Genomic DNA, 27,995 nt, shown 5'->3' on the forward strand with positions numbered 1-27,995 from the left:
TTAAGTCTTTAATAATCTTCCACTATATATTTTTTTCCTGTAAATATCCTTTCTGGGTATTCTTTTTATTAAAAACACCTATATGCGCTTCCCTGGTGGCCAGTGTTGAGAGTCCGCCTGCCAAAGCAGGGGACACGGGTTCGTGCCCCGGTCCGGGAAGATCCCACATGCCACGGAGCAGCTGGGCCCGTGAGCCATGGCTGCTGAGCCTGCGCGTCCGGAGCCTGTGCTCCGCAACGGGAGAGGCCACAACAGTGAGAGGCCCGCGTACCACAAAAAAAAGATAAAATAAATTTTAAAAACACCTATACAACTGTGGAATACAAGCTACACATTGCAGTCCCAAGATTCTCTCATTAGCTAATGGAAAATAAGATCCAAGAGTAAACAGATGATCAATACTGGTCCACACTTTCCATTCCAGATCAATTCCCAAGCTGCTAATAATCTTCACCATCTCCCAATGCCACTGAAAAAGTGGCCTGGATTTTATTTGACAATGTTAGCATTCCATTGACCTGATTATAGAAAAAATCATGAAAAAAGTACTTACAGCATAAGCACCTATCAAAAATGCTGCATTTGCTCTTTTCCGTTGGTCAAAACAGGTGTAGTGCACAATTTTCTTTCGTGATAAACTGTATGACTAGAAAGAGGGAATAAAAAGAGTTTGTGTAACCACAGAGACAATGTTGAAACGTACAGAAAAACATCATCTCTTAACTTTCAAAGACATGTCACAATCAGTGAAATTTAACAACTTTCGACTTCAATTTCTATGGCATTCATACAAAAGTAGTACGGGATAGAGGGTTACTAGCTCATACTTTTTACAGCTCAATCATAATGTAAGAATTAGCACATACCAAACATATTTCTCTCCAAGAAAGGAGACTGATACAATGGGAGATAAATTATTGGCATCTTTATTATAGCAGGAAACATTTTTGAAGATTTACTCTTGATCTTATATGTAAAGTCAACTCATCCTATTTCATTCCCTAACACACCACACCCACTCCCAGAAAATTTATCTATGCCTTTCATATTATGCCATTTGTTTTTAAATGTGTCAACCGATCTATTTTCCTCTCTAAAAATTTTTAAATGTCTATATTAACCAGAGCACCAACATTAATATTTTCTTTTTATAATGTTCTATTAAAAAATCCCCTTTTAATTACCTGAAAATAAATGGTTAATGGAAAAAAAATGAACCATCAAAAGGATTATGTCAGCAAACATCTTAATACAATAGCCATATATTAAATTCATGGACTCAAATGAACAGTTATTAAGCACCAGCTGCTATATGCCAGGCAATATGCTGCATGCTCAACTAAATCCAAAATAAGCAACATAGTATATTGTATACATGCTAAACATGAAAAGAAGGTAAAAACAAAAAGATCTGTTAAAATGAAATCAAATTATTAGTAAAAATGCAAACATAAAACAATGAGAACATGATACAACTCAATGAAATCCACTCCATTTCCTCATATTTCAAAACAGTTATATGGTTTTCCTCATATTTCAAAACAAATGGTTTTCAAAAATACAGACACATAAGTACATTTTAATATTTATCTATAAATTCATACCGACTAGAAAGGCAGCTTTTTATACTCTGCACACTAACCACAACCCACAGAATATCTGCTTTTAGAGCCCCCTTAAAAATGTAAGAACTCAACTATATACCTTTCTTTACCCTGCTATTTTCTACAAGAAAAAGAAACTCTTCCAAAACTCTGAAGTCCATTCTAAGATGAAACAGCAACATTCTGGCTTTAATGTGTAACCACAGAAAACGCAGTTCTATGCATCATGGCTGTAAGTCTAGAAACCCTCACCGCCCCAAGACAGGCATTTCTTTGATAACCAAGAATCATGTTCTGAAAATGGCACTGCTCTTTTATTTTTTTTAAATTTATTTATTTATCTTTGGCTGTAGTGGGTCTTCATTGCTGCACGTGGGCTTTCTCTAGTTGAGGTGCACGGGCTTCTCACTGTGGTGGCTTCTCTTGTTGCGGAGCACGGGCTCTAGGCGCGCAGGCTTCAGTAGCTGTGGCATGCAGGCTCCATAGTTGTGGCTCGTGGGCTCTAAAGCACAGGCTCAGTAGTTGCGGCACACAGGCTTAGGTGCTCTGCAGCATGTGAGATCTTCCCAGACCTGGGCTCAAACCTGTGTCCCCTGCATTGGCAGATGGATTCTTAACCACTGCGCCACCAGGGAAGTCCAGCACCGCTCTTTTAAATTGAACTTTGAAAAATAAGTGTTTGCCTCAAACCTCTTTGAGGTTTGGTCTCTTACTACCAAAGTCCTTATTTCCAGACAAGCTTACTAAAATACCCCTATGATATAAAGTTTAAAAGAGTGCATTTAAAAACAATAATAATAAATTTTTTTAAAGAGTACATTTTATTCAATTCAGGTCAGTGGAGTGAAAGCACACAAGTTATCTAAAGACTTCAAGGTCACCATCAGTGGTGCTGACACTTGTCTACTTGCTTTCTCAATTTGGAATTGTTACCTGCTGGACATTTCTCGTTTGTTTGTTTGTTTGTTTTTGCCAGTGATTTATCTCCATCAATAAGCTATGTTTGATTTATTGAAAGAAGAATCAAGGCTCTTACGACCTAAGCTTCTTCTACGGTCTCTAAATCCTACATTACCTAAAGACTGCCTTACAGAGGCCAGGACCCCGTTAACATGAGTCAGATGGAACACAAGGACTCAGCTCTTCTGGCTCTCAGCCTCTCACTATTTTCATTTCCTGGATCCCTAACACACTTCTGAGGAAGTTTAAATTATCTGTTTCAATGCCCTTTTCTACTAAGAGTTTAGGTTTCATAACAAGCTACTCTTATCATTAAATAATGTGGAATTAAATTTATTTTACAAATTTACTCGCCAACAGTGACAAACTCCTATTGCTATTCTTTCATCGCCAATGGTCTTTACTGTTGGATTGTTTTTGAACTTTTTGTGTTAGCTTCTTTTTTGCTTTTCTCTCTAATTCTAAAGTATACGGAATGCAGAGAACCATCCTACAATGGGAACCATGAGGACGGAATTCTGAAGGAAACTTTCTTTTCACTGTATACTTATACATTTTTTAAAGTAAAAATAATACAAATTAAAATTTTAAGGGAAGAATTTTTTTTACCTTTACAAGCTTTCAGAAATTATATCAGATAAAGAATATTCTTCACAAAATCTACCTAGAAATTTTAACTATTTTAAAATACATAGACTTCCCTGGTGGCGTAGTGGTTAAGAATCCGCCTGCCAATGCAGGGGACACAGGTTCAAGCCCTGGACCAGGAAGATCCTACATGCCGCGGAGCAACTAAGCCCGTGCGCCACAACTACGGAGCCTGCGCTCTAGAGCCCGCGAGCCACAACTACTGAAGCCCGCGTGCCTAGAGCCTGTGCTCCGCAACAAGAGAAGCCACGACAATGAGAAGCCCGTGCACCTCAACGAAGAGCAGCCCCCGCTCGCCAAAACTAGAGAAAGCCCACGCGCAGCAACAAAGATCCAACGCAGCCAAAAATAAAAATAATAAATTAAATAAATTAAAAAATAAAATAAAATGAAATACCTCCTGTTGGAAGCTGCCTACAGGATGCAAACATAATTGACTTTTTTTAAAACATCTGTCACCCTACCTACTCACAAAATTTTTTTTCTTGTGATGAGAACTTTCAGGACTTACTTTCTCAACAGCTTTCACCCATGCAATAGTGTTATTAACTGTAGTCACCATGCTGTACGTTACAATAACTGATTTTTTAAAATGAGAGTTCTCTATCTGACTTTTAGGAAAGCTTTTAAAACTCCTAGCATTTACTTTGCTTAGGGTTAGATATTTTGGAATTCAAGTGTTTTTCTCAGCACTGCAAGTCAAGAAATGATCTTCTCATGCAGGGAACATGGGTTTGTGCCCCGGTCTAGGAGGATCCCACATGCCGCGGATCGGCTGGGCCCGTGAGCCATGGCCGCTGAGCCTGTGCGTCTGGAGCCTGCGCGTCCGGAGCCTGCACGTCCGGAGCCTGTGCTCCGCAGTGGGAGAGGCCACAACAGTGAGAGGCCCACGTACCGAAAAAAAAAAAAAAAAAAAAAAAAAAAAGAAATGATCTTCTGTTTAGTGAAGCTTGGCCAATATCTCCTAGGTCATATCACAGAGAGGTGAGTTCTCACTCAAGGAATCAAAACTAATTCAAAGTGAAGGACAACAGAGAAAAATCTTATATATAACAAGCCTTGTCCTAATTGCCCTCCCTGTCACAGCCAGGCCTTCCTCTTATGGGTCAGCATACCCAAGTCTCGCAGCAGTAACGCTGTTCAACAGAGGAGATATTCTGGTACTAGGATGAAAAATTTCAGGGATAACAAAACATTTTGCCAATCGTTTAGCTGATGCTTTATATGATTGAGTTGATCTACACAATTTCTTTAACGTTTTCTCCTTCCAAATATTAAACATGTCCTTATCTTAAAAACAAAAACAAAAACTACCTATTACATATCAAAGCACACTGATGACTAAAGTGCCTTTAGAGGAACATTTGGCTCATCCTTTGAGATCTTTCATATGGAAGAACTTTACCATGCAAGAAAAGAAAGTCCTGCAGACAATAGGACTCTATTTTATAAATGAGCCCTGTAGATATTTTTTCAAGTTCTGCTCTAATATCAGGAGAATTTCATGCCTCCAAACTGGACAGTTGCCTCTTCCTTACCTGGCTGCCACCTCTACAGTCCAGTGTACCGGCCACGCCCTTCATGGAGATTACTTGCTAAATCATACCATCACTTCTGGCTTTCAGTGAGCTCCTTGCTCTAATACAGATTCTTTCTGCTTTACATGAAAAGCTTAGAGGTTACAAAAACACTGTGTACAATAGCAAAGTAAAGTTAGAAATTGGTAAAACAAATGAATATAGTCTTAAATATAAAGAGGAGGATGTCACAGAAGGAATACTAAGACCTCTGGACTATTTGTCTGCTCTGCAGCAAGGCTGCACATGACTCATTGCAAATTATAACATGCAGCCACTATCCACACTATATTGTACATTTCAATCTGGAAACTGGAATATATAGCCTTCTGAATCTTCTTAACCTAAGTGGACACAGCCAGCCCTCTATAATAACAACAACAACAGTAATATTTATTAGTCACTTGCTACATGCCATTATTTCTCAAAGCAGTAGGACAGTGCCAAAGGGGTCCAGTTTGACCAGACACAGAGTGACTCCCAAACCAGAAGTCCTGGGCAAGGCTGAAGTATAATGAGCATGCTGTGTCTCTCTTTTACCAAGAGAACATAAGCCTGGAGCCATGGAGGGCCTGGCTTACCACACTTGGCCAATAGCTCCCAGGCCAGATGAGAGTTGAGTGTTCTCCACAAGTGTGGTAGATGGGAGGAATCCAGAACTCTCTCACTGAGCTTGATAACTTGTGTAAACCTTAATTCTCAATTATAAGGCCATAACACATTTCACGGTTCAAAATTTAAATAATTCTCAGGTTGAATTGGTCAATAATTTAAAAACTTTTCAGAAATAAAAAACAAACTAAATTTCAATCTTAATTATATTTTATTATATTACCATATTGTATTTCATCCTCTTAACAGACTGATTCAGAGTCACCTAGAGAGCTTATTAAAACACAGATTGCTGGGCCCTGCCCCTAGAGTTTCTGATTTAGCAGGGAAGGGCCAGAGAATTTGCATTTCTAACAATTCCTTGGTAATTAATACTGATGCTGCTGGTCCAAGGACCACACACTGAAATCCACTGTGCTAAGATATTGCTAAATTTTGGAAAAGAGCTGCATGAAAATGTGGGAAAAGGCCCCATTCCTGGAAATACTCTATATGGATCCTAAAATACCGTCCATCTGGTCAAGTAGCCCCAAAAGACATTTAAATTCTTTTAGGAACTCCAAATCATGCCATGTGACTTTTAAAAGCATGTTATAGAAAACATATTTCCCCAGATTCCTCAGAAAACTTTATTACGATTTGTAAATTCTTGCATTCCAGCTGATAACACCTAAGGGAAAAGTTCCTTTAACGTTTCAGTAACTAAGCTGCTTTAAATGGTGCTATTCCAGGGCTTCCCTGGTGGTGCAGTGATTGAGAATCTGCCTGCCAATGCAGGAGACACGGGTTCGAGCCCTGGTCCGGGAAGATCCCACATGCTGTGGAGCAACTAAGCCCGTGCACCACAGCTACTGAGCCTGCGCTCTAGAGTCTGCAAGCCAAAACTACTGAAGCCCACGCGCCTAGAGCCCACGCTACGCAACAAGAGAAGCCACGACAATGAGAAGCCCGCTCGCCAGAACTAGAGAAAGCCCACGCACAGCAACGAAGACACAACTCAGCCATAAATAAATAAATAAATAAATAAATGTGTTATTCCAGAGGTTCCAAATTCAGATGCTCTCAGGGGCCAAGAATTTATAGTGGGTCAGCTGGGAAACTAGAAAAGCATGCCCTACCCAGTGCAGACCTAGCTCTCATGAAGGAATCTGGGCCCAAATCAGATACTGCAATATTTAAAAGAAGCCAGAAATCTATAATTTAATGAAAATTTTCATAAATTACAGATGTTGACCATGAATTCAAAATTTTTAAACAGCATTCATGCAAAAAAAAAAAAAATGTCTGTGGACTGAAATCAGCCCATAGGCAATCAGTTTGCTGAATCTGAGTGCTGGGATACTGCAGCTGAAGAAAGTTCTAATGGTTCAATCAGCATGAAGTGAGCAGCTGTTGTGTGTCAAGCACAGTGCTGAGCAACATGGTAACAAGGGAAGCAGAACCCCAGTCTCCAGCCTCCTAAGTGCTCAAAGTCTAATGAATATTTGATGCTAAACAAGGGGAAAATATTAGCCAAGGCTTATTACAAATGGAAGAGAATAACTACCTAGGGATGCATTCACAGCACAGCAAGGCCCAATGGAATGATCTTAATTACAGGTACAATAATTGTTTCATTTAACAAGGTAAAAAAATAGTAACTAAAAGATGGGATTTAGTAATGAATATCTATCAATTAACATAAGCAAACCTATGGAAATTTCCAGACCTGTACTGTTTCCCTGAGCGAGAATTAAAGTTCTACTACTCTTATGTAAATCATGACAAGTGTGTAATATAGCATATAAATGTTTGATGGTACTTGTAAACCCAAGTACAATGACTGCCATATTAGAAAAATATAAACTAAGATGAGGATATTGACCCCAGACAGACATTTTCTATCTCAGAAAGGAAAGCTATGTGAAAAGTTGCATTCTAATGGGATCACTCCTTGTGAAAAACAAGCCACGGCAACTCAGACAGAGAGAAAATGATGACATGCTACACAAATCACAAATACCCCAGGCTATCCTTGAATTATGGTGACAGACACAAATCATGCACTTGTTTAGTTTAGGTCAGGAGACCACAAACTACTTAACTATTCAAAATCAAAAGGTGATGCAATTAAGCTCAAAGCCAAAAAACAAAAACAAAAGAGTTAATGGCCAATTTAAAGAAACAGATTTTGGGGGCAGCCTTTCGGTAAAGTTGTTTGCCATGCTTAAAAGTAAAATCTTCAAGTCGTGTGGTTAGAATGTGATGTTTAAGCTGTGTCGATCAGCCTGATTAAGCTAAGGAAGACATTAGTGCAGCCTGGATTATATGCCCTTTAATAAAAAAAAAAAACTGAGCCCATGCACTTCCCTAAACAAGCAAGCTCTGCCAATGGTGATGGTCAGATTAAGTAGATTACAGCACAGGGACCATGGTGACCAAGGCATCATTCTCTTACAGTGACTAGGCTAGCCCAGTAATGGCTGCAGCAATCAGCGTCTCCATAGCAATCAGTGGTCATTCCATTGCAAAAGCGATAAAATGAACAGGTCTTCCTGTGAGCAGCCATGAGCTCTACATGTTTTACCTCCAACTTCCCCAGGAAAGGGATATTCTTGAAAATTTTCTTTGGCTGTACAAAACAAAATACGGTTTATGTTTTTATTTAAAGCTAAAACAAAACAGATCGAATAGTTTATTTAAAAAGAAAACGGTGTCTCTTTATGGTCCATTTTCTTTCAAACCCAGTATGTTTCATTTAATGAAATGGCACCTTTGTTCAAAGTAGAAGTCAAAACGTCAAGAAAAGTTGCTCATAAAGGTTAATCGATCAGGCTGATAATATAGTTGAAGGCATTTGGGGATTTTCTATGAAAGGGGGTTTTCTTGCCTGAGGCTTCTGAATGGGCATAAGGGCTCCAGGCCTTGCAAACTCTACATACACTCACTCCTGTGGGAATTAACACTGTTTTAGCACCCCTGAAACCTCTTTAAACTACATGAACACTCTCCAGAATGTAGCTTGCTTTTCTTCCCCCAAAAGCCCATGAACCTGCAACAGAAGATAACCTCATGAAGCAATCTTCAACATGTTTTTGTAGTTATAATAAGAGGGTGGTCTGATCCCTGTATCAAAAGAGTGCTTGTGTACAACCACCTGATACCGTGGCAGGTACCTGGTTACCAGATAGGATTACTGCACTGATTCATTCAGCAACAAGGACATTCCCTGAGCCCCACCATCTGCCAGGTACTTTCAGTGCTTTAATATAATCATCCATTTCACCATGCCCCCCTCTCCTTTTTTCTTTTACCCTGAAAGGACCATGTGGGATGTTTTGTACATTTAAAATTACATTTCTGTCAATATTCTTTTAAATCTCTCTAAATTGTCCCCAAGATTACTGTGATTGTCCTGTTGATTCATAAGAGCAGGTATTAAAAAAAAAAAAATCACTGCCCTAGAAAACGTCCCCTTTTTTCAGAGACACTCTTTTTTCCCGCAGGCTAGGGTTTTATTTTTCTCTGAGGAAAAGTGAAATCAACAGTTAAAACTGTGTTGATTATTTTAGAAAAAGTCAGTTCAATCATATTATGTTTATAAAACTGTCAAATTACTGAATCAGTAATTGAAAGATTTTCTTAACTGATTAACTTTGAAAAAGGTACTCTGCTTTTCAAAATACCACTACCTTGTCTTTAATTACTATAGTCTTCTCTTTTAGAAGCTCGTATATTCCAGCCCAGTGTTCTTAGCATTGTCTGTGCCAAAAATCCCTTTGAGAATCTATTAAAAAGTTATGAATACTCTCAGAAAAAAAATGTAAATACATACAAAATTTTATATATAATTTCAGGAGTTTATGGATTCTTTGAAGTACAAGATTACAATTCTTGGTCTAGCCTATCAATCACTGATGACATTTTAAATTAAACAACATACACAGTTTTGCAAATTGTCCTCACTTCATTAAATCTTCTTTCTTTGACTGATTCCCTTATTATGGTAACTCTTGACCAGAAATAGCAAACTACTACCTATTACTGTATAACTCTTAATACTTACATTTTTTAAAGTATAGTTTAAAATTAGAAACAGGATTTTTGCTGGTGGTAGTGGTTTCTGATTTTGGTTTTTTAATCTAAGTAAATGTGTAATGGATAATTTTCCATTTTAATTCATATAATTAAAATGAAGGCCATTGGGAAAAGAATGCATATGAATACACACACAAAAAATATCAGTAAATCATCACCTCAAATCATCAACTTTTAGAGAAACCTTTTAACATATAAAAAATAAGAAATTTGGGTTTGGAATAGAATATACTATAAAATATTACCTATCGACCTAAGGTATCAAATAAAGGGGAAAAAATAATAAGAGCTTTATTGGAAGAAATAAAAATTTCCAAAGTAGAAAATAAAATGCACCTCAAAGATTTAGGAAACCACACAGAAAAAGAATTCTAAGAAGTTCTTTGTTAAAAGAACAGAAGTTATTTAAGTTATTTTAACAAAAGTTATTTGTTAAAATAGTGCCAATTATTCAGAGAAGCAAAGGAGTTTGAGGACCAAGTCAGTGGCATCAGATTGGGTATTTAAGATGTCACTAGAGCAGTTTCAGCACAGTTGGGAAGACAAAGGTGGGAGAGCAAATGATAAGAAATCAGTGCCAAGTAAGGATGTAAACATGCTGAGGGCAGGATATTGAAACCTCTAGAGGCAAAAGGATGGAAGAGGATCTGTAGGTCATGGGGATCATGGTAAGGCCAAAGCAGTTTCTGTGTGTTTACTGACCCCGTGCTGGACACTTGGAGACAAAAGTCTCCATCTTTTGATAAGGCATGCCTCCATCCTCTAGGAGCTCAAAGTCTAGTGAGAAAGATAGATGCAATTGAAAATTGCAAATTATAACTGAAATTATAGTTTCAATTAAAATTAAAATTACAACTCATCAGTAATAGAGATCTGCACAAAGAATTATGGAAAAACAAAGGAGGCACTTCCCACTTTGTCCAGCAGCACAAGGAGATGCTTACTAGATGTGGTGGTGCTTTTGCACAAGGTCTTAAAGAATGAGGAGTTATCAAACCAGAGGGCAAGGGCACTCCAGCCATACTGGATGTCACACGCAGTTGTGTGGAGCAGCGCTGTGGTTCAGGGTAAAGTTCAAGGCTAGGAGTGGCAGGGGTACTGCAATCTTCAGTAACTCAGTAAGTTAGTGCATGAAATCACCCGCTGGGAAGATGCCAAGGGTGGGAATTGTCAAAGTGAGCAAGACAAAAGGCATGGAAGTATGCTGCCAAAGGTCTTACCAAAATGAGTGACCATGGGCTGCAGACGAGAGACATCAGAAGGGAGCTGAGAGCCTAAAAGAATAGGGAGACTGAAGGTCTGGAGATTATACAAGGGTGAGAGAGACGATGTGGGAGGCGTGTAACAAGGAGGGTACATTCAAAATCGGAAAGCCTAGAGTCTGGGTTCCAGGAGGCAAAGCAGCCGAAGTGGCAGGAACGGTCACTGGAGCAAAAAAGAAGCAGAGGAGCTATGAGGCCACCATGGGACAACAAGGGGAAGTTAGTCAGGGCAGTGCTGTGGGTGAGTGCAGGAAGATGATAAACCAGAGGCTGCAGCTACCAGTGAAGGTGGAAAGAAGTGTATGAATGATGCAGTCAAGGGCCTGAGAACCTGGCCCCGACCTTACCTTGCAGCCTTGGGCAAGTCACATGCCTCTCCTGGGCTTCCCTTTCTGCACCTATGAAATCAGGAGGCTGGACTAAATGGTTATTTGGATTCCTAAAATGATATCGGATAGCTTTCGCATATGGACATGATAGCTATGAGGCTGAGAAGGTGTTCGTAAACTTTGTTGAAGAACTGTCTTAGGGCTTCCCTGGTGGCGCAGTGGTTAAGGATCTGCCTGCAGGGCTTCCCTGGCAGCGCAGTGGTTGAGAGTCCGCCTGCCGATGCAGGGTTCGTGCCCTGGTCCGGGAGGATCCCACATGCCACAGAGCGGCTGGGCCCGTGAACCGTGGCCGCTGAGCCTGCACGTCCAGAGCCTGTGCTCCACAACGGGAGAGGCCACAGCAGTGGGAGGCCTGCGTACCACAAAACAAAACAAAACAAAAAACCTGTCTTTATTGTATTTCCTATCAGAATTCACAAATGTTACCTTAGTAACTTTCTTTTGTATAAGACTTCAAAGTTACAAAGCTCTCTTACACATATTTTCTAACCTCTGTACATATATAATCCTAACCACCTTTCGGTGAGCGCTCTATAAGCCCTATTTTAGACCTGAAGAAACAGATTCTACAAGGCTGAAGTGACTGCAGCTTTGAACTGGTAACGTAAGTCTTTTTCTCCCGATAAAGAGATTCTACTTGGTATGCTTTATTGAGATAACCCATGACTTACTAACATTTAAAATTCATTCCCTCAGCAAGTAACAAGGGGCCCACTAATTGTACTAAAGCTAAAAAGGTCATTCATTCCAGGCATCCATCAGATTACCTGATCACTGAAATGAACCGAGGGGACTGTCTGAACTTTATTAAATTTGTATAATGTTGAAAGAAAGCTTTGTAAATGAAAAAAATCAAAACAAGCCCTGTATACGCTTACCCATACTGTTTAGTATAGACCATGATAGTAAAATAGTCTTAATTCAATCCATCTACTCTTATGTACTTGTTATATAGAGCACTGAGTCAGACCAGGAAATTTGTTTTCCTGATAATGATTCCTTTCTCTTCAATCATTCCAGATAGTAGACAGTTTCCACACTGTTGATTATAATACCCAGTTCATACCAACTACATACTAACAGGACTAATCAAGAAAGTGAAGAAATTCCTAGGTCCTCAAAAGGAAGAAATGGATTTTAATTATTTATGAATTATCCTTTCCTTGTTAATTCATCCATAAAAAGTCCATTTAATATTTCTTATTAAATTCTTTTGGGGATATTATTTGCTTCCTTGGTGATTACAAAAATTTTAACTTTATCTTTTAAACGATAGGCAGTGGCTTCTTTTCTGAAAAATGTAAGTAGGTTTAGAAATTGAGTTATTTGTAGTGAGGTGGATAGACCTAGAGTCTGTCATACAGAGTGAAGTAAGTCAGAAACAGAAAAACAAATACCGTATGCTAACAAATATATATGGAATCTAAAAAAAAAAAAAATGGTTCTGAAGAACCTAGGGGCAGGATAGGAAGAAAGACACAGACGTAGAAAATGGACTTGAGGACACAGGGAGGGGGAAGGGTAAGCTGGGACGAAGTGAGAGAGTGGCATGGACATATATACACTACCAAATCTAAAATAGATAACTAGTGGGAAGCAGCCACATAGTACAGGGATATCAGCTCGGTGCTTTGTGACCACCTAGAGGGGTGAGATAGGGAGGGTGGGAGGGAGACGCAAGAGGGAGGAGATATGGGGATATATGTATAGCTGATTCACTTTGTTATAAAGCAGAAACTAACACACATTGTAAAGCAATTATACTCCAATAAAGATGTTAAAAAAATAGAAAGCCAACTTTAAAACTTTAGTATGAATAAAAAATAAAAATAAAATTTTAAAAAAATGTAAGTAGGTTTAGTTAAAGGAATGTACATACTATGTATTTCTGAGTCAGACACTACTTTAGAAATTAATCCCCTAAAAAGTTGATTACAACAGATCTTATGTGATTTTTGACTTTAAAAATCTTTCTTTGGTATCATTCCATGTCCATTTAGCATTTTGAGATCAATGGCAAAAATCTGTGAATTCATATTTTACAGCAAATTCTCCACGATAGATTCTTTTATACCTAAGTACAATAAAAATCAATCAAATCAAAAAATTATCATCAAGCAGATAATATATACAAGGCACTGCACTATGTCATGCCAGTAACATTTTACCCAGCAGAAAGATTAAACTATCCAAGCATTATAATTTAGTGGTTATCCTCAAGAGCATGCTGTGTAGATTTCACCATGCAAACTGAAACATTTAAGATCCTCATTTAGAAAATTGAGAGAAAAAGATAAATATTTCTTTCTATGTGATGAAGTAAGTTTACCAAAACTAGGAATATAGATGTCACTCTTCCTCATATATGCTTAGAACTTAAGAGGGAAAAAAAGCCACATGTAAAATTTAAAAAACAGAGATGAATAGTAAATGTATGACCCAAATTTTGTCATAACAGGTAAAATCCATGCTCTACTGCTGCTAGTTGATCAATCTCACTTGGCTGTTAACTCTACAGAGATGACATTCAAGAAATACACAAAAATTTCAGTCTTGATCAGATAGAAAAAGCTTATGCTCCAAAGCTCCTGCCGTGCAATGATGAGCCGGCCCCTTCATCGCCTGGTAACAGTGTCCAGAAGTGGACCTGAAGGTTTCAGAAAAATCATCCTAGGAGGGAATTTGATATACTCATTAACAACAACCTGAAAGGATTTGTGTTTTCTTTCTTAGATCACTATTTCAATGACTTCATTCAGCTCATGTTTACATTGATCCTGAAAAATGAAAGAGGTTAACATGATCCTGAAAAATGAAAGAGGTTAACATGTCCTTTGTGGGGTAATCAGGTAGATCAATTTCAACTTCTAGGTGAACTACTCACTTAAATTTCCAAAGATCAAGATTACCTAACTAAATGGTATATGCACAGCAACCCCACTGGTTAGATTTCACAGTTCAAATTTTTAATACCAAAATATAAACATCACCACAATACTCACTTTTAGTTTCTTGTTTAGTTTACAGCAGTATCTGTACACCATTGCCAAGTTCAGAGGTCCAAAATCTGCATAGAAACTGAGATTTTTTTAAAGTAGTATTTAGTAAAGATATTTTAACATCAATGCTCATTTTTATTTTCATTAAAGTTACAATCAATTTCAATTATCTTTGGGAATAAAGGTTAGTATACGACTGAATCATAGTAATCCAAATAACTAGTGATTTCACCCTGCCAATGCCCTCCAGTTACTATAACCAGTCTCGTAACAGGTAACTATTTGGACAGTTTTGAGTTCCACCTCCTTTTATCTCCCTACCAGGACATTAAGTAAAAGAATTAAAAAGCAAGCACTGAAAGAACCAACGTGAACAAAACATATACGTGGCCTACACTTCCTGGTTTTATTTATCACCTACTTAGTCATAAAGCTCATGTACCCTAAGTTCTAATTCCAACTATTCCACTCAAACCTTGCTCTCAAGTTTCAAGTATCTTAAATCCAGTGGTCTTTTTTTCAGTTTCATTCTCCTTGGACTCTCTGTATTATATAATACCCTGGCTCATCTCCTTCTCTCCACCCCTTTACATATCCAGGATACACGCATCAGTCTGCAGATCATCTGCTGTGATGAATTAAATGATAACACTATGGAAAACAGACGGCTCCTAACCCAAGACCCAACATCAGTTTTTCCCATCTTCAACTACCTGCTGGACTTCCCATCTATGGGTCCTTCCATCACCTGGAACTCAACCCATCTTTCCTTCAAATCAGCCCTCCAGGCTGAAAACATTTTACTTCTTCCAGTTGCTCAGACATGAAACTTCCTATTAATTTAGTTCAAATAAATATTAATTTAGTTATTATATATCAAATAAGCTACTACTCTAAGTCATCCCTTCCTTTTCTATTCCTACTTTAGCAACAAAAGTCCAGATCTTTCTTCATCTCACATCTTTAGTGTTATAATTCTCTCTCTCCTGCCCAGTCAACCTATATTCCACACTAGAAATTAATCTTTATAAAATCTCACTTCTCACAGATCCTCTCACTGTTCAAAAATGTTTAATGGCTCTTTACTCCCTTCAGAATAATTCCTTGGCTCAGAAATCAAAGCCCTAACCATCACACCCCTAGCTTCCAGGTTGATCTCTCCTAATAGTTCCCATATGGAATCTTCATTCCAACAATATGTCCATTCTTCATTCTCGAATACTCCATGCATATTCTTAATCCAAGCCGCTGCTCAGATTGGTCTCCTTGCCTGGAATGCTCTCCTTTTCTCTTTCTACTACTCTCTAGATTCCTCAAAATCCAGTTCAAGTCCTACCTCCTGCACTCACCCTAAGAGAAAACTAACCACCCTTCTCTCAAAGTTCCCAAAACTTATCATCTGAGCCACTGTTTTGGCCCACGACACATACTATCACATACTACGAATTATCGTTTTAAGTGTAGATCCTACCTGGCCAACTACAGTGTAAGCTTCTCACTCAGGGACTGGACATCTTGAGAATGTCCTGCTCATAATAAACTTCAACAAATAAGTCTTCATTATGACTATTTTGCTCATTAATGCCCAAATTCAATTTAGCCTAGACTATAAATTTACTAAATATCACCACATTTCCAAAAAAAGCATCCCCAAAAGACATTTAATTTTTTAAATGAAAATTAGGATTTATTTACTTTCTTCTGCTACCCAAATTACACTACCATAGATATGTCGTTACAAATCTGCCAAAAGCCTCTTGCCTTATTTAAGAATACTATACTTGGGATTCCCTGGTGGCACAGCGGTTGAGAGTCCGCCTGCCGATGCAGGGAACACGGGTTTGTGCCCCGGTCCGGGAGGATCCCACACGCCGCGGAGCGGCTTGGCCCGTGAGCCATGGCCGCTGAGCCTGCGCATCCGGAGCCTGTGCTCCGCAATGGGAGAGGCCACAACAGTGAGAGGCCCGCATACCGCAAAAAAAAAAAAAAAAAGAATACTATACTTGTATATTTTATCCATCTTAAACAAGCTGACAATATTTTGGTTCTTATATTCAAGGTAACATGAAAATTAGCCATTCCTGCACACAGGTTTCATGAGGGTAAGAGTAGAGTTGCCAAAAAAGGAAACCTGCAACAATTTGAAATTAAAAGTTCTTCTATTTCTCGTCCCCAATGTGATGCTGTGCTCTAAGTATAAAAAAAATACCCATGAATCCAAAATGAACTATGCCTACAACAATTACCGACCAGTTCAAGCCCTGTCAACAAGAATCCACTCAAAAGAACCAAAATGAAAAGATTGTACAAGTAAGTATTTACCAGCACTGATTAAGACAGCCTTGTTCCTATCACAGAGATTTCCTTATCCTTGGGTTATTGTAAGCAAAACTCAACTAATATATCTTATTTTTGCTACTTGAACATGAATATTGAGACATAGAACTTTAAGGTAAATCTGGAATTTTTAATTAAGATTATTTCAGCTTTTTTAATCCACTGTGAACAAATTTTAGGAAAGCATAAAGAATTCAGGTCATCTAATTCCAGTTTCATGCTAACCATTATAAGCCAACTTCAATTCCAGACTCAAAGCTATTCCTAACAATAGAGCCAGCTTAGCCACATGTACTTTTGGAAGCAACATGGTTAATGAACACACCTATTTCACCAAACACCATGAAAATAAATTGGTATACTCCAACAGCACAGGAAAAAGTAAATCAAATACAGACCTCGTCCTTAAGTTGATCTGTACTCTCCAATATGGCAGCCACTAGCCACATGTGGCTATGTAAATTTAAATTAATTGAAGTTAAATAAATTAAAAATTTAGTTCTCCCATCATATTAGCCCATTTCAAGAGTTCAAAAGCCACATGTGGCTAATGGCTACCAAGATGTACAATACAGATATATAACATTTCCATCACTGCAGAAAATGTTCTGTGCTGATAGACAACACTGATCAAGATTTAAAAAAAGAAAGAAACAAAAATAACAAACAACTAGAGACATATAAATAAATAACTTATTTAAAATAACTAGAGAAATAATCAAGTACCATGAGTGAGGTATAGATGAAATGCTTAAGGACAATGTCCTTCCCTTTCAGGGGCCCACATTTTTCCCAACAGTGAGATTAGGCTCTGGTAATTCTTGTCCCTTCCTGTTCAAGGGGGCCATAGGTCCGGAAAGCCAGTTTGGGACCTAGGACAGGAGAGGGTGGAAAAATAGAAGAGGACCTAGTCTCCACTCCCCTTCACAGTCCCTCAAAGAGACAGTTAGCTCAGAGCATCAGATAGCTACAATGAAAGATGTATACCTCTATCTTGACCACAGCCCCAGGTTAAGGGTAGAAGAAAAACAAGCAATCTTAACCTAGAAGGTTTCTAACCTCACAATACCTTGAAGCTCAATGGGCCAGCGTTTATATCCTACAAAAGGAGGGATGGCTTTCAAGTCACACTAAGAAATTCAGTCAAAACTTTTGCACAGCCAAGAGCAATTTAGAACATGTCTTCAAAAGTCAGAATTGTCACAGACAAATATAAAGCCAACAAACTCTATCTTAAGGTCATTTTATATATCCTTTCCTTACAGTGCTTATAGTTCTAAAAATATATATGTATTTATAACATAGTTTTATATACATATAATTTTCTAACAAGCTAAATACATTTCTGAAAATGTCAAGAGCATTGAAGAAAAAATGGTCACAGCTGCTCACACCATGCTAGGTTATCACTGACTTAGGTATAATAAAATGCCATGAACAGAGAAGACACCTTCCAACAACATGCCTCTTTGTAAGAAACTTCCTCACCAGAGGTGGGGAAAATGGAAACACATTTACAGCCCAGACCATTAGGTAGAGGGAAATGTTAAAATACAAAAATCAATTGATAACAATTGAAATAACTCAAGTATGCTAGAAGGTATAAAATATGTACTTGAGCAACTTGGAACCAAGGCAGGAGAATGAAAGAATTGGACTCAGGGCAGAAGAGGAGAACTGGAAAGTCATCAACCTGGGGACAGTGAAAATGGGGAGAAGAAATGGCAGAGATAAGCCGTGTAGAGACACAATAAAGAAACCCGAGGGCTGAGTGGCCTCCTAAACCTGAGGTTAATGATACATGATAGTGTCTTCTCCATTCTGGCAATTCCCAGGAAGAGGCCTCCAGAGCCACAGCCAAGCAAGGGTCCCCACTTTTTCTAGGGTCGGGGGAAACTCATCTCATTTGGACAAGGAAAACCATGGATATATTATTTTATTATTGCAGAGTACCCTGAGCTTTCCCTCCAAATGAATGCACGAATGAACAAATGAATAAGTATCCCTTATATATATATATAAATTTCCCCTTGTAAGGTTGGTAAACTATGGGTCAATACCTAGAATGAAACTCATGAATTATTAAGTGAAAAACAGTCAATCTGTCTTTTTATTCAGTAAGTGTAAATAGCTAAAATCAAATTCTTCCCTGTTTTGATAGGAAAGAAATGAAAAGAATTGGAGTCCTGCAAGTGGGGAGGGAAGGAAAGATAGGGTCATCTTCTGGGGAGAATGAAGAAATGGGATCAGAGCAAATGTTTACCAGGGTCACCCGCTACCCACAGAATTTAAGGGAAATAGAACTTGGGCCTAGAAGCCTTTCTGTTATACCCTACATGTCTAGCTCTTCTCACGAGATTTATGAAGTTTATGATGTATCATTCTTTTGTGTTTGGTTTTTCTAACAAACTCAAATTTAAGTGGGTCCATTCCTAGAGGAATCATTATTTAAAGCACAGTTGTACCTTATTCTACATATCAGAAGTTTCCTCTGAAAACTGTCAACTCCTCAGCAAAAAGATAAACTATATTCCAAGCAATACTCACTGAACAAAATTTATGACCACCTACTCTGAGCAAGGCACTACAAGTTAACATAATAATCAAAGAGTGCTGACAATACAAAAAATATATATGAAAAAATTCTGTAAGATCATTATAACGCATGCCAACTCTTCAAACTTTTTACCAGCACTGCTGACATGTTTTGTCTATTCATTCATTCACTCACTCACTCAAATATTACTGAAAACCTGCTGACTACCAGTCCCTACCCATAAGGAGCTCACCACCCAATGATAGACAAGTAAACATAATTACTATTGATAAATGCTAAGATAACAGTATCCTCCAAAGCACAGTGAGATGTGTGTGTATGTGTGTGTATGTACATATGTGTAAAATTTTGGTGAAATTAATCAGTACTGATCTCTGGGCTATACACTTCACCTAATATTTTCCCTATCACTAAAAGATTATCAGTACCCCTTCAGCCTGATGATAAAGATCCTGTACATGGCTGAAACTCACAATGGTCACATTTCAAAAAGGCCTCAAATGCTCAGCAAACATTAATCTAAGATCAAAGTACAAGTCTGAGTTTTTGTTCAAGTATAACAAACCACAGTCACATTGATGTCTACCTCCTAGGGAAGAGAGGTTGGACATCTAAGAAGCTTCCCGCTCCACATCAGTCACCTAGAGACTGATGGAAAACTAAAGACCATTGGGAAGCAAGGGGTTCGCATCTCAACTTGATCCCTCCAAGTCCCTGGGCTGATGTCTTAGCCTCTCTGGGACTCCACATCCTCATCTATCAATAAAAATGCTGAATTAGATGGCTTCTAAAGTTCTTTCCAGCTATTATATTATATTATATTATATTATATTATATTACCCTATCATATCACATTCCTAGCCATCATATATGACTATTATATATATTATATATTATAGTGTGTATATATATTGCAATATATTATATATATATAATATATAATATATATAATATATTGTAGTATATATAACAGTATATATGATATATAATATTGTATATATATTATATATATCGTAGTGTGTGTATATATATATATTATATATAATATATATAATATATTGTAGTATATATAACAGTATATATAATATATAATATTGTATATATATTATATATATCGTAGTGTGTGTGTATGTATATATATATATATATATATATATATATATAAATAAAATAGTCTAGATTGTCTATGACTCTAGTTATCCATACTAGACAAACCATTCAACAGCTCAAATGTTTCTCAAGGGCTGCTCGCCCTATCTGATGCACTCTGCCCTCTCAATGTGTTGGGTCTAGGTACAGAAGGCATTTTCCTCGGAGTGTCTCCTCAGAGAATAGAAAGAACCTCACAGCTTTCTTCCTGATATTCACTATGCTTTCTACATCGCCAGAAAACAAACCCACAGTCCAGAGAGCGGCTTCATAAGGTAGGAACCTTCACATCAGTACTATTTACTTACCTACCTAAGGTAAGTAAATACCTTACCTTAGGTAGGTAAGTAAATTTGTTGAGATCACAAAGGAAGAAGAGAATCCCAATATCAACTCTCATGCCTGTCCTTGGGTACATTATCTAGGTTTTCAGGAAAGTCCAGATACACAACTGGGAATATGAGGAACCCTTCTCCAGTCACCACCTTATTAACCTGGGGCAAGTAGCAGGGCCACCTAAGCCTTCAGCTGCTGCTTCTGTAAAATGGGTTGCTGCTTTGCCTTAAAGACAAAAGACAGACTAAATGATATCAAGGAACCTTCAGCACCAGGCTCTGTAATTCTGTAACTTCCCTCTTTGGAGCAGGTCAATTAATTAAAAACCCCTTTGACTCTCAAACTAATGTAAACAAAAGAAGACTTTTTCAGGAATGCACTGGCAAGATTAAAATTCACTCCCACAGAAACACTCTCAAGCAGTGGAAATTTACCCCTTTGTTTAATGGCAGGTATTGAAAGCAAGAGGGCCATGCAGACAGTATGCATGTGACTTTGGTAAAAAACAGAATGGGGACTTATCCCCCTTACACAAAAGACTAACCTTCCTCATATGTCATAAAGCAAGTGAGGTCCTGAAAAGGAAAATAATTACTCTAAAACCTAGCAATGATCACATTACCTCTCTAAGCTCTTGGAAGTAAAACCAAAATCCTCAAACTTGTCTGTGAGGCCCAGGGTGATGCAGCCCCTACCTATCTCTCTTTGCGGCCTCATTTTGCACCATTTCCCCCATTTTAGTACTAGTAAGCTCCAACCAAGCTGTTTCTTTTAATTCCTGCCTCAGGCCCTTGGCACTTTACCCTCCCTGGCCTAATTAACACCCATGTATCCTCTAGGTCTGAGCTCCAGTCACACTTCCTCAGGGAATTCTTCTTTGATCCCTCCCCCACCTCTACGTCCACCTCCGCTGTCACCCCACTTCACACACATACACACACGCACGCGCACACACACACGCACCCCTTCACCCTGCAGGCCAGTTTTCATTGTTGTGTGCTTCCAAAACCATAGGTCTTTCCTTCAGAGAACTTAAAAAACAGTCCTATGTCTCAATATTTGATTAATAGCCTCCCTAAGCCTCACTGGACTATAAACTCTATGAGAACAGGGTTGGGTTAAAATTTGCTCATTAATGTCTCCCTAGGACCTGGCACAGAGATGACTGAGTAAATGAATGAAAGATTGACGTGGTTGGTTCATCTGCAAAAGTACCGCCTTCTTCCATTTAATCCTTCTAAGCTATACACCAGGTCAAATCTGGGGAAAGATATCCGACATCACATTTTACTAGCTTTGGGTACAAAATTGAACTAAGTAGACAAAATTGACAAAAATAATCTAAGAAGGAAAGGACAGTGAGGGGGATGGAGAATGGCGAGGTCATCTGCCTCTCTAGAGCAAGGAAAGGTTGGGAGCACCCATCTCCACAGTCTCCCCCCCCCCGCCTGCATCTTTATTACTGGCTTGCTCCCAATGTGAACTGCTCCAGAAGTAACCCCCAATCTAAAAAGACTCACCCCAACTAAGCACCATCCCAACTCCTTTTTTGCTTGGCAGCCCCTTCAATTCTATCTGAGAGTTTTGCCAAGTTAAAATCATTCTAAACCTTTACTTTTGGGTTTTCTAGAGCTGTAGGCAATCTGCTAAAGGCCATATAAAATAAAACACATTTGGCACTAGTTAAAGCATCTGGCAGGACAGGAAATGCACTATTTTAAAGCCCACTCTTCACAGCTCCCTAGAAAAGACCTTTTAACCCTTTTCTTTATCACACACTTAGAAAAAAATAAAATGTTTTTAGCATTTCAGATTAATTCAGCTGCAGATGATCAATAATTTGATTACCAGGACTAATATAAATGCTGTATATATTTCACACTGTCTTAAAAGGAAGATAAATGTATAGAATAAGAATCAGTTATACAAGGATCCCCAATTCAGAAATCTCAATCTGGAATATAAGTGAGAATCACAAGTAAGCCAAAAAACAAAGTCACATTGCTTTTTCTAAAGCCTGTCACAAACCCATGCCCTTTAGCGATGTTTATAAGACACTCTCAGACTCGGTTGGAGTCTATTTAGCCTTATTTTGCATAAAATGTGATATCTAGTTCCTATGCCCATAGTATATTAGACTCATCAGACGGATCATAGGCAGGAGGCAGCTATTGGCAGCTGGTACCTTGATAGTAATGTCAAAAGCTAATCCAACAGTATGTACCACCTAGAAAGTACTCATGGTAGTCGTCAACAAAAACTGACTGAATAAATTAAAACCACTAAAAGACAAAAGACATTTAACAAGCAGGCACCATCTGCTACATAAGCAGTGATCCTTTCATTCCTTAGGAGCTCCTAAAACTATCCCTGAATTACAGTGAAACTGTACAACCAATGTATTCATCATAATAGAGTCTGAGTATTACAGAAAAAAAAGCAAATCATAATCAGTAAATTCTTTAACAAGGCAAAAATGTACATTCATTTTAGGAAGGTTTCCATAAATTACAAAACTGCTTTGATATTTTAAGATGTGATTTTCTAACTCTTTGTAGAAGCTGCCCCAGTGAAATGCCACATTCCCCGACAAGATAAGTGCATTACAAGAGTATATCCATCAAGGAGAGCAAATCTGAAATAAACCATCTTTTCTGGTTCTCAAAAGAAAATTAAATTTTATAAGAAAGAAATCCAAACTAGAAAATTCTTTAATTTGTCAATAGGACGTGATTGTCTTTAAGACCAAAATATTAAACTAATAAATTAATAAATGAAACATTTTATTCAAAAACTCTAGTTCACACAAACTATTTTCCATAAAGGAATTTCTATCAATCACAAGTAACAGTGATCCTTTACCAGATGTTTCCAAGTTGTCGAGGACCGGGACTGTTATATCCTTTAATAAATACGGCAATATTTTTGATGGTTCTCATTCAACATCTGATTCTTTGGTGGTCCTGGAAGTATTTAGGCGATTAACAAAACCAACTTTTTTTTTTTTCTTTTTTTTTTTTTTTTGCGGTACGCGGGCCTCTCACTGTTGCGGCCTCTCCCATTGCGGAGCACAGGCTCCGGACGCGCAGGCTCAGCGGCCATGGCTCAGGGGCCCAGCCGCTCCGCGGCATGTGGGATCTTCCCGGACCGGGGCATGAACCCGTGTCCCCTGCATTCCACACTTAAGCCCAACTCAAATCAGTGAGCCAGAAAGGAACTTGAGATCAGCTGTCCCACCCACCTCCCCAGATTTTAAACAAGTAAATATCTAAATATCCAGGGCAGACATTGTCTATTTTCTGCTGAAAGATCACAAAACACAGACTCCTCGTCCACTTTCATTATAGACCCCCCTTTTTTACTTCTCTTCGCCATCCCCAAAATAAAACAAGGCAACAAAAAAGGCAGCTCCTCCATCTGATTTACAGACATGGCCTACTTTAAGGTGTCCCTTTCTCCCAATCACCCAAGTCAGAAACCTTGAGCTTAACCTTCAATTCCCCCACCCCCTCATCTGGTCAGTCCCAAATATAGTCACTCCATCCTCTCTAGCCTCTCTCCCACCGGGCCTTTCTGTTCCCATTGCTACAACCATAAACCAGCCTGGCCACAGACAACAGACACCCCACCTCCCAGCCATGGGAGTACTCGTCCTAAGCAGAGCTCTGCTCCGTCTCCCTGTCATTCATAAACCAGCAGAACTGAGATCCAAACAGCTTTCCATAGGCCAGTCCCCAACCATGTTTTCAGCCTCACCTGTGATCTCTCTGCACTGCAAGTATTTTGCCTCACCTGACAGAATCTTGCTATTCCCCAACACTGAAATCTTTCTTTCCTCCTTCTTCACTCACTCATTCATTCAGCTAAAATTTCTTGTACACCATCTCTATGCCAGGCACTGTGCTGGGTATAGGGATACAGTGGTGAGCAAAAATAGGCAGTACATGTCCTCACGGAGATCATAAAATTTACTCTTTTGCTCTTATGCACCCTTCAAAAGCTAGTTCAAATATCATAGCCTTTATATGTCTTCCTTTCTTAGATTTCTAATATGTACGTTTACAGCTTTTGTCATATATTGCCTTGCAATGTATTGTTTCCACTTCCTTATGTATCTGTGTCTCCCCAAAGCATTAGCACAGTGCTCTGCACCAAAATCTATCCCATCTAAATGTTAAGTTTTCTCTATTTCCAACCACTTACAACTTTCTTTTAAATTTTGCTTTCTTCACTTCCCATAAAAATGTGTCGAGTCTTTTTTTCTTTTTCTTTGTTTTTTAAGCACAAAGGTGTATTAAACAGTGGCTAAGTAAAGATCATTTACTTTCAGCTTTGGAATGTGTTTATGAACTTACAAATGAGAACATCTGATGTCTTAGGGATCTACTTCAAACACAATAATGAAGCTGCCCTGTGGTGACTTGGCCGACAAAGAACTTGGACGGCAGACAGCTCCTTATTGGATTCTCGTACAGTCCATTCGGATCCCTCTCTCAGGCTGCCCTTTTAAGACTAGCCCTGTCAGTTTTTAACTGAGTCCTCAGCACCTCCGTTAAATTTTGCATTTTCACCAGGCTTATCTCAAGCAAACTGAAAGAACTGAGTAACAATTTGTCCTTATGAAGAGCAGAGACTGACTGCCCACTGTGAATGCCTAGGAGGTCAAAACAGCAACTATTTAAAAATCAATATCCTGAAAGTAACAGTTGACTCCAGTGGGTCACAGAATTAAGAACTGACCAGTGAATGTATACAGATATGTCTATTTCCTCATCACGTACACAGCACTGTACTCCTGGTTATGTACACAGGTGTACACATACACAAGCACACGTCTAAAACTCATGTGTTCAAAACAGAGAGTGGAAAAAGTGGCCCTGAACAATACTGGGTTATTTCTGCAAGGTTAGGATGGGAGGAAGGAGAAAAGGGGAAGAAAGTAGAAACCTATACCATCTTTTAAAAGCTAAAGAGTTTTCCAAGTCTTTAGGAGAATTCTATATAGAAATCATTACATCTTACGTTACACCAGTTAAGCAGCAAGAACATTTCACCAGACAGCCTGCAAAAAGTTTTCACAGCCTTATAAAAACTGGGCTTCTTTTGTTCTCATCTCTCCTATTAATATATAAGGATAATTAACTCAATTTACTTTCTCTCTCCTTTTTAGGTGGGGCAGTCCACTGAAAGGAGAAAAAGCAAAATTACACTCACAAAAGTGGAGCCGTGGAAAAACATTTTAATTACTATCACACATTCCCAGATACAGCCTGCACACAAATTTGTGCACACAACGTCAGCAGCACATTTACTGCCAAAGCCATCACCACCCAAGTTAGAAGGGCCACGTGAGCCAGGGAGGGGCAAAGCTGTTCTGCACCCTCTCCCCAGCCTCAGGCTCAGGACACCTGGGAACTTGCTGGAAGCATAAGAGCAAGACTTCAGGGCAAATTTACTAGCTCAATGACCTTAGGCTCTGCATAACCCTCTCTGGGCCTCAGTTTCCTTACCTATAAAGTGGTGATAATAATAGCACCTAACTCCTAGGGTTGCTCTGAAGATTGAGTCAATGTGTATAAAGGATATAGAACATTGCCTGTCACAGGACTATAAATATCTGTCTATATCATAGCAATTTATAATGAAAGCTAAGGTACCAAATGATGGCCCTAAGGCTCTTATAAGATCACATATCTGTGTATGTATATATGTGCTTAGATGGCATTCAGCTGTCCGTTAAATAAACCTACTTGTTACACATTAAATTTAAAATAAAAATTGAAAAACCAAAAGTGTTTCTTCCTACCTCTATCTAACCTAAATATCCATTCCCACAAGTATTTCTGGGCAAGAGAAGTTTTTCTGTATTTCTCTCAAAGATGTCCTAGGCTCACATTTCAACTCAAACCTATGCTACAGGCTCCATAAAAGAAATCATTCTTCTATAAATTACTTAACCAAAAATTCCTGGCTGTATTAATATCAGCCTGCTTTAATAAAGTTTAAATGAAAATTGAACATTTTAAATTATTTAAATCTTCAAGTTAGCTAATTAGTCCTCATTAGAGGCTGCTCATTCTTCCATGATAAAACATGTGGTGAAATCCTTTGAATCGTTTCAGAAACTGCTTAATATTCAGTCCCCAGAGTATGACCATGAAGGGTTCTCTCCTGCATTTTCAATACCTTTCCTTTGCAAACGCAAGGAGAGAAGAAATGAAAATGGACAAGCCCTCTACACTCTGCTTTATAGCAAACTGGCTTTCTATGCATAAACATCCAACCCTACACCCATCACCGTTAAGGGGGACACACAAAGGTTATAACAACTAACATATTTGATTTTGCTAACTTTTGAGCCAAAAAAAATTTGAGCCAAGTTATAAAAAGTAAGCCTCTATTTAGATTACACGGCCCAATTCCAAAACCAAAGAACTAACCTTTCTGGAGGGTTGTACATTATTTGTAGCTTAATCACATACAGACAAATCTTTGAAAGGCTCCCTTTTTATGGGGCTATTTTTTTTCCCACAAGTGTGTTAGTCTATAAGCTAATGTTAATTCTGATCTGTGAAGTCATAAACCAAGGACAAATGTATGCTTATTATCAACCACATTTTACTAAAACTGCTCAGGCCTTTATATTAATGTGATAAATTCTGTTTAAAAATCAAGGAGAAAATTCAGACTTTCATTTCTAATAGACAGCCTGACCTCATAAGGCCACTTTGTTCAATTTTCTCCACCAGCTTCTCAGAAGGTTGCCATTTCAATCATAATGCACTAATGTCTCTCCATAACTAAATAAACCTCTGCACAAAACACAGCTGTGTCCAGAATGCCCGCAGCCTAATATTTAAAGAGTCTACTTCCTGATTCAAAAATAATAGTTGCATTTCCAGGGTGATAATTTAGCCAGAAAGGCAGTATTTCACTTATACATTCAGCAAATAAGTACACAGATACAGGGCTGTACAAGGCCTGTGTGACTATGTATACTAATATTCCCCTTTCCTTAGAGACATGTACAATCTGATATGATAGTCAAGGTTTTCCTCACCGTAAGCCATCCTCCATAGAAGAACCCAGATATTACTCATCCTTCAGGGGCTTTATAATCTCTCACATTCAATACCTCCCTGAAGTGGAGCTGAAGAGATAGATTGCACCACTTCTGTCGCTCTCCCCTTTCTTCTCTCTCCTTCAGCATTTGTCCACCTCTCTGGCTGCCTATTTCCACCTCTTTCCCTTGCTCCTCTCATCCTCGTCATGCCTATGAAATACAGGCCTTGATATTTTCTCTTTCTCCCCAGAAACCACATGATTCTCACGGCTTTATCATCTCTTTGGGGAAAATTCCCACATTTAAGGACTTCAAATTTATGTGATATCCAACACTGACGTACACATCCCTTAAATTCCTTAATTCCAACCTGACCAACATGGAATGCCTGATCTCCCCACTAAAGCCAATTCTTCTGCCCTACT

General features: G+C 38.5%; 1 protein-coding gene across 6 annotated transcripts in view; it reads right to left on the reverse strand.

Annotated features, from left to right (window-relative positions):
* CDC14A (cell division cycle 14A) overlaps positions 1-27,995 on the reverse strand; it is a 173,665-nt gene that overhangs the window by 141,085 nt on the left and 4,585 nt on the right. For 3 of the 6 annotated variants that reach the window (XM_081226310.1, XM_081226309.1, XM_081226311.1), the window contains exons 3-4: positions 14,132-14,207; positions 554-646 (exon numbers count right to left, since the gene is read on the reverse strand). In XM_081226310.1, coding sequence (XP_081082436.1) covers positions 554-646; positions 14,132-14,207 — 169 coding nt within the window. Of the gene's footprint in view, positions 1-553; positions 647-4,750; positions 4,867-7,967; positions 8,018-14,131; positions 14,208-27,995 lie in introns of those variants that run through there. The other 3 variants (XM_081226313.1, XM_081226314.1, XM_081226312.1) reach the window with 2 other exon arrangements.

This window comes from Mesoplodon bidens (genome assembly GCF_964165515.1).
Source record: "Mesoplodon bidens genome assembly, chromosome: 2".
NCBI classification, from domain to species: Eukaryota; Metazoa; Chordata; class Mammalia; order Artiodactyla; family Ziphiidae; genus Mesoplodon; species Mesoplodon bidens.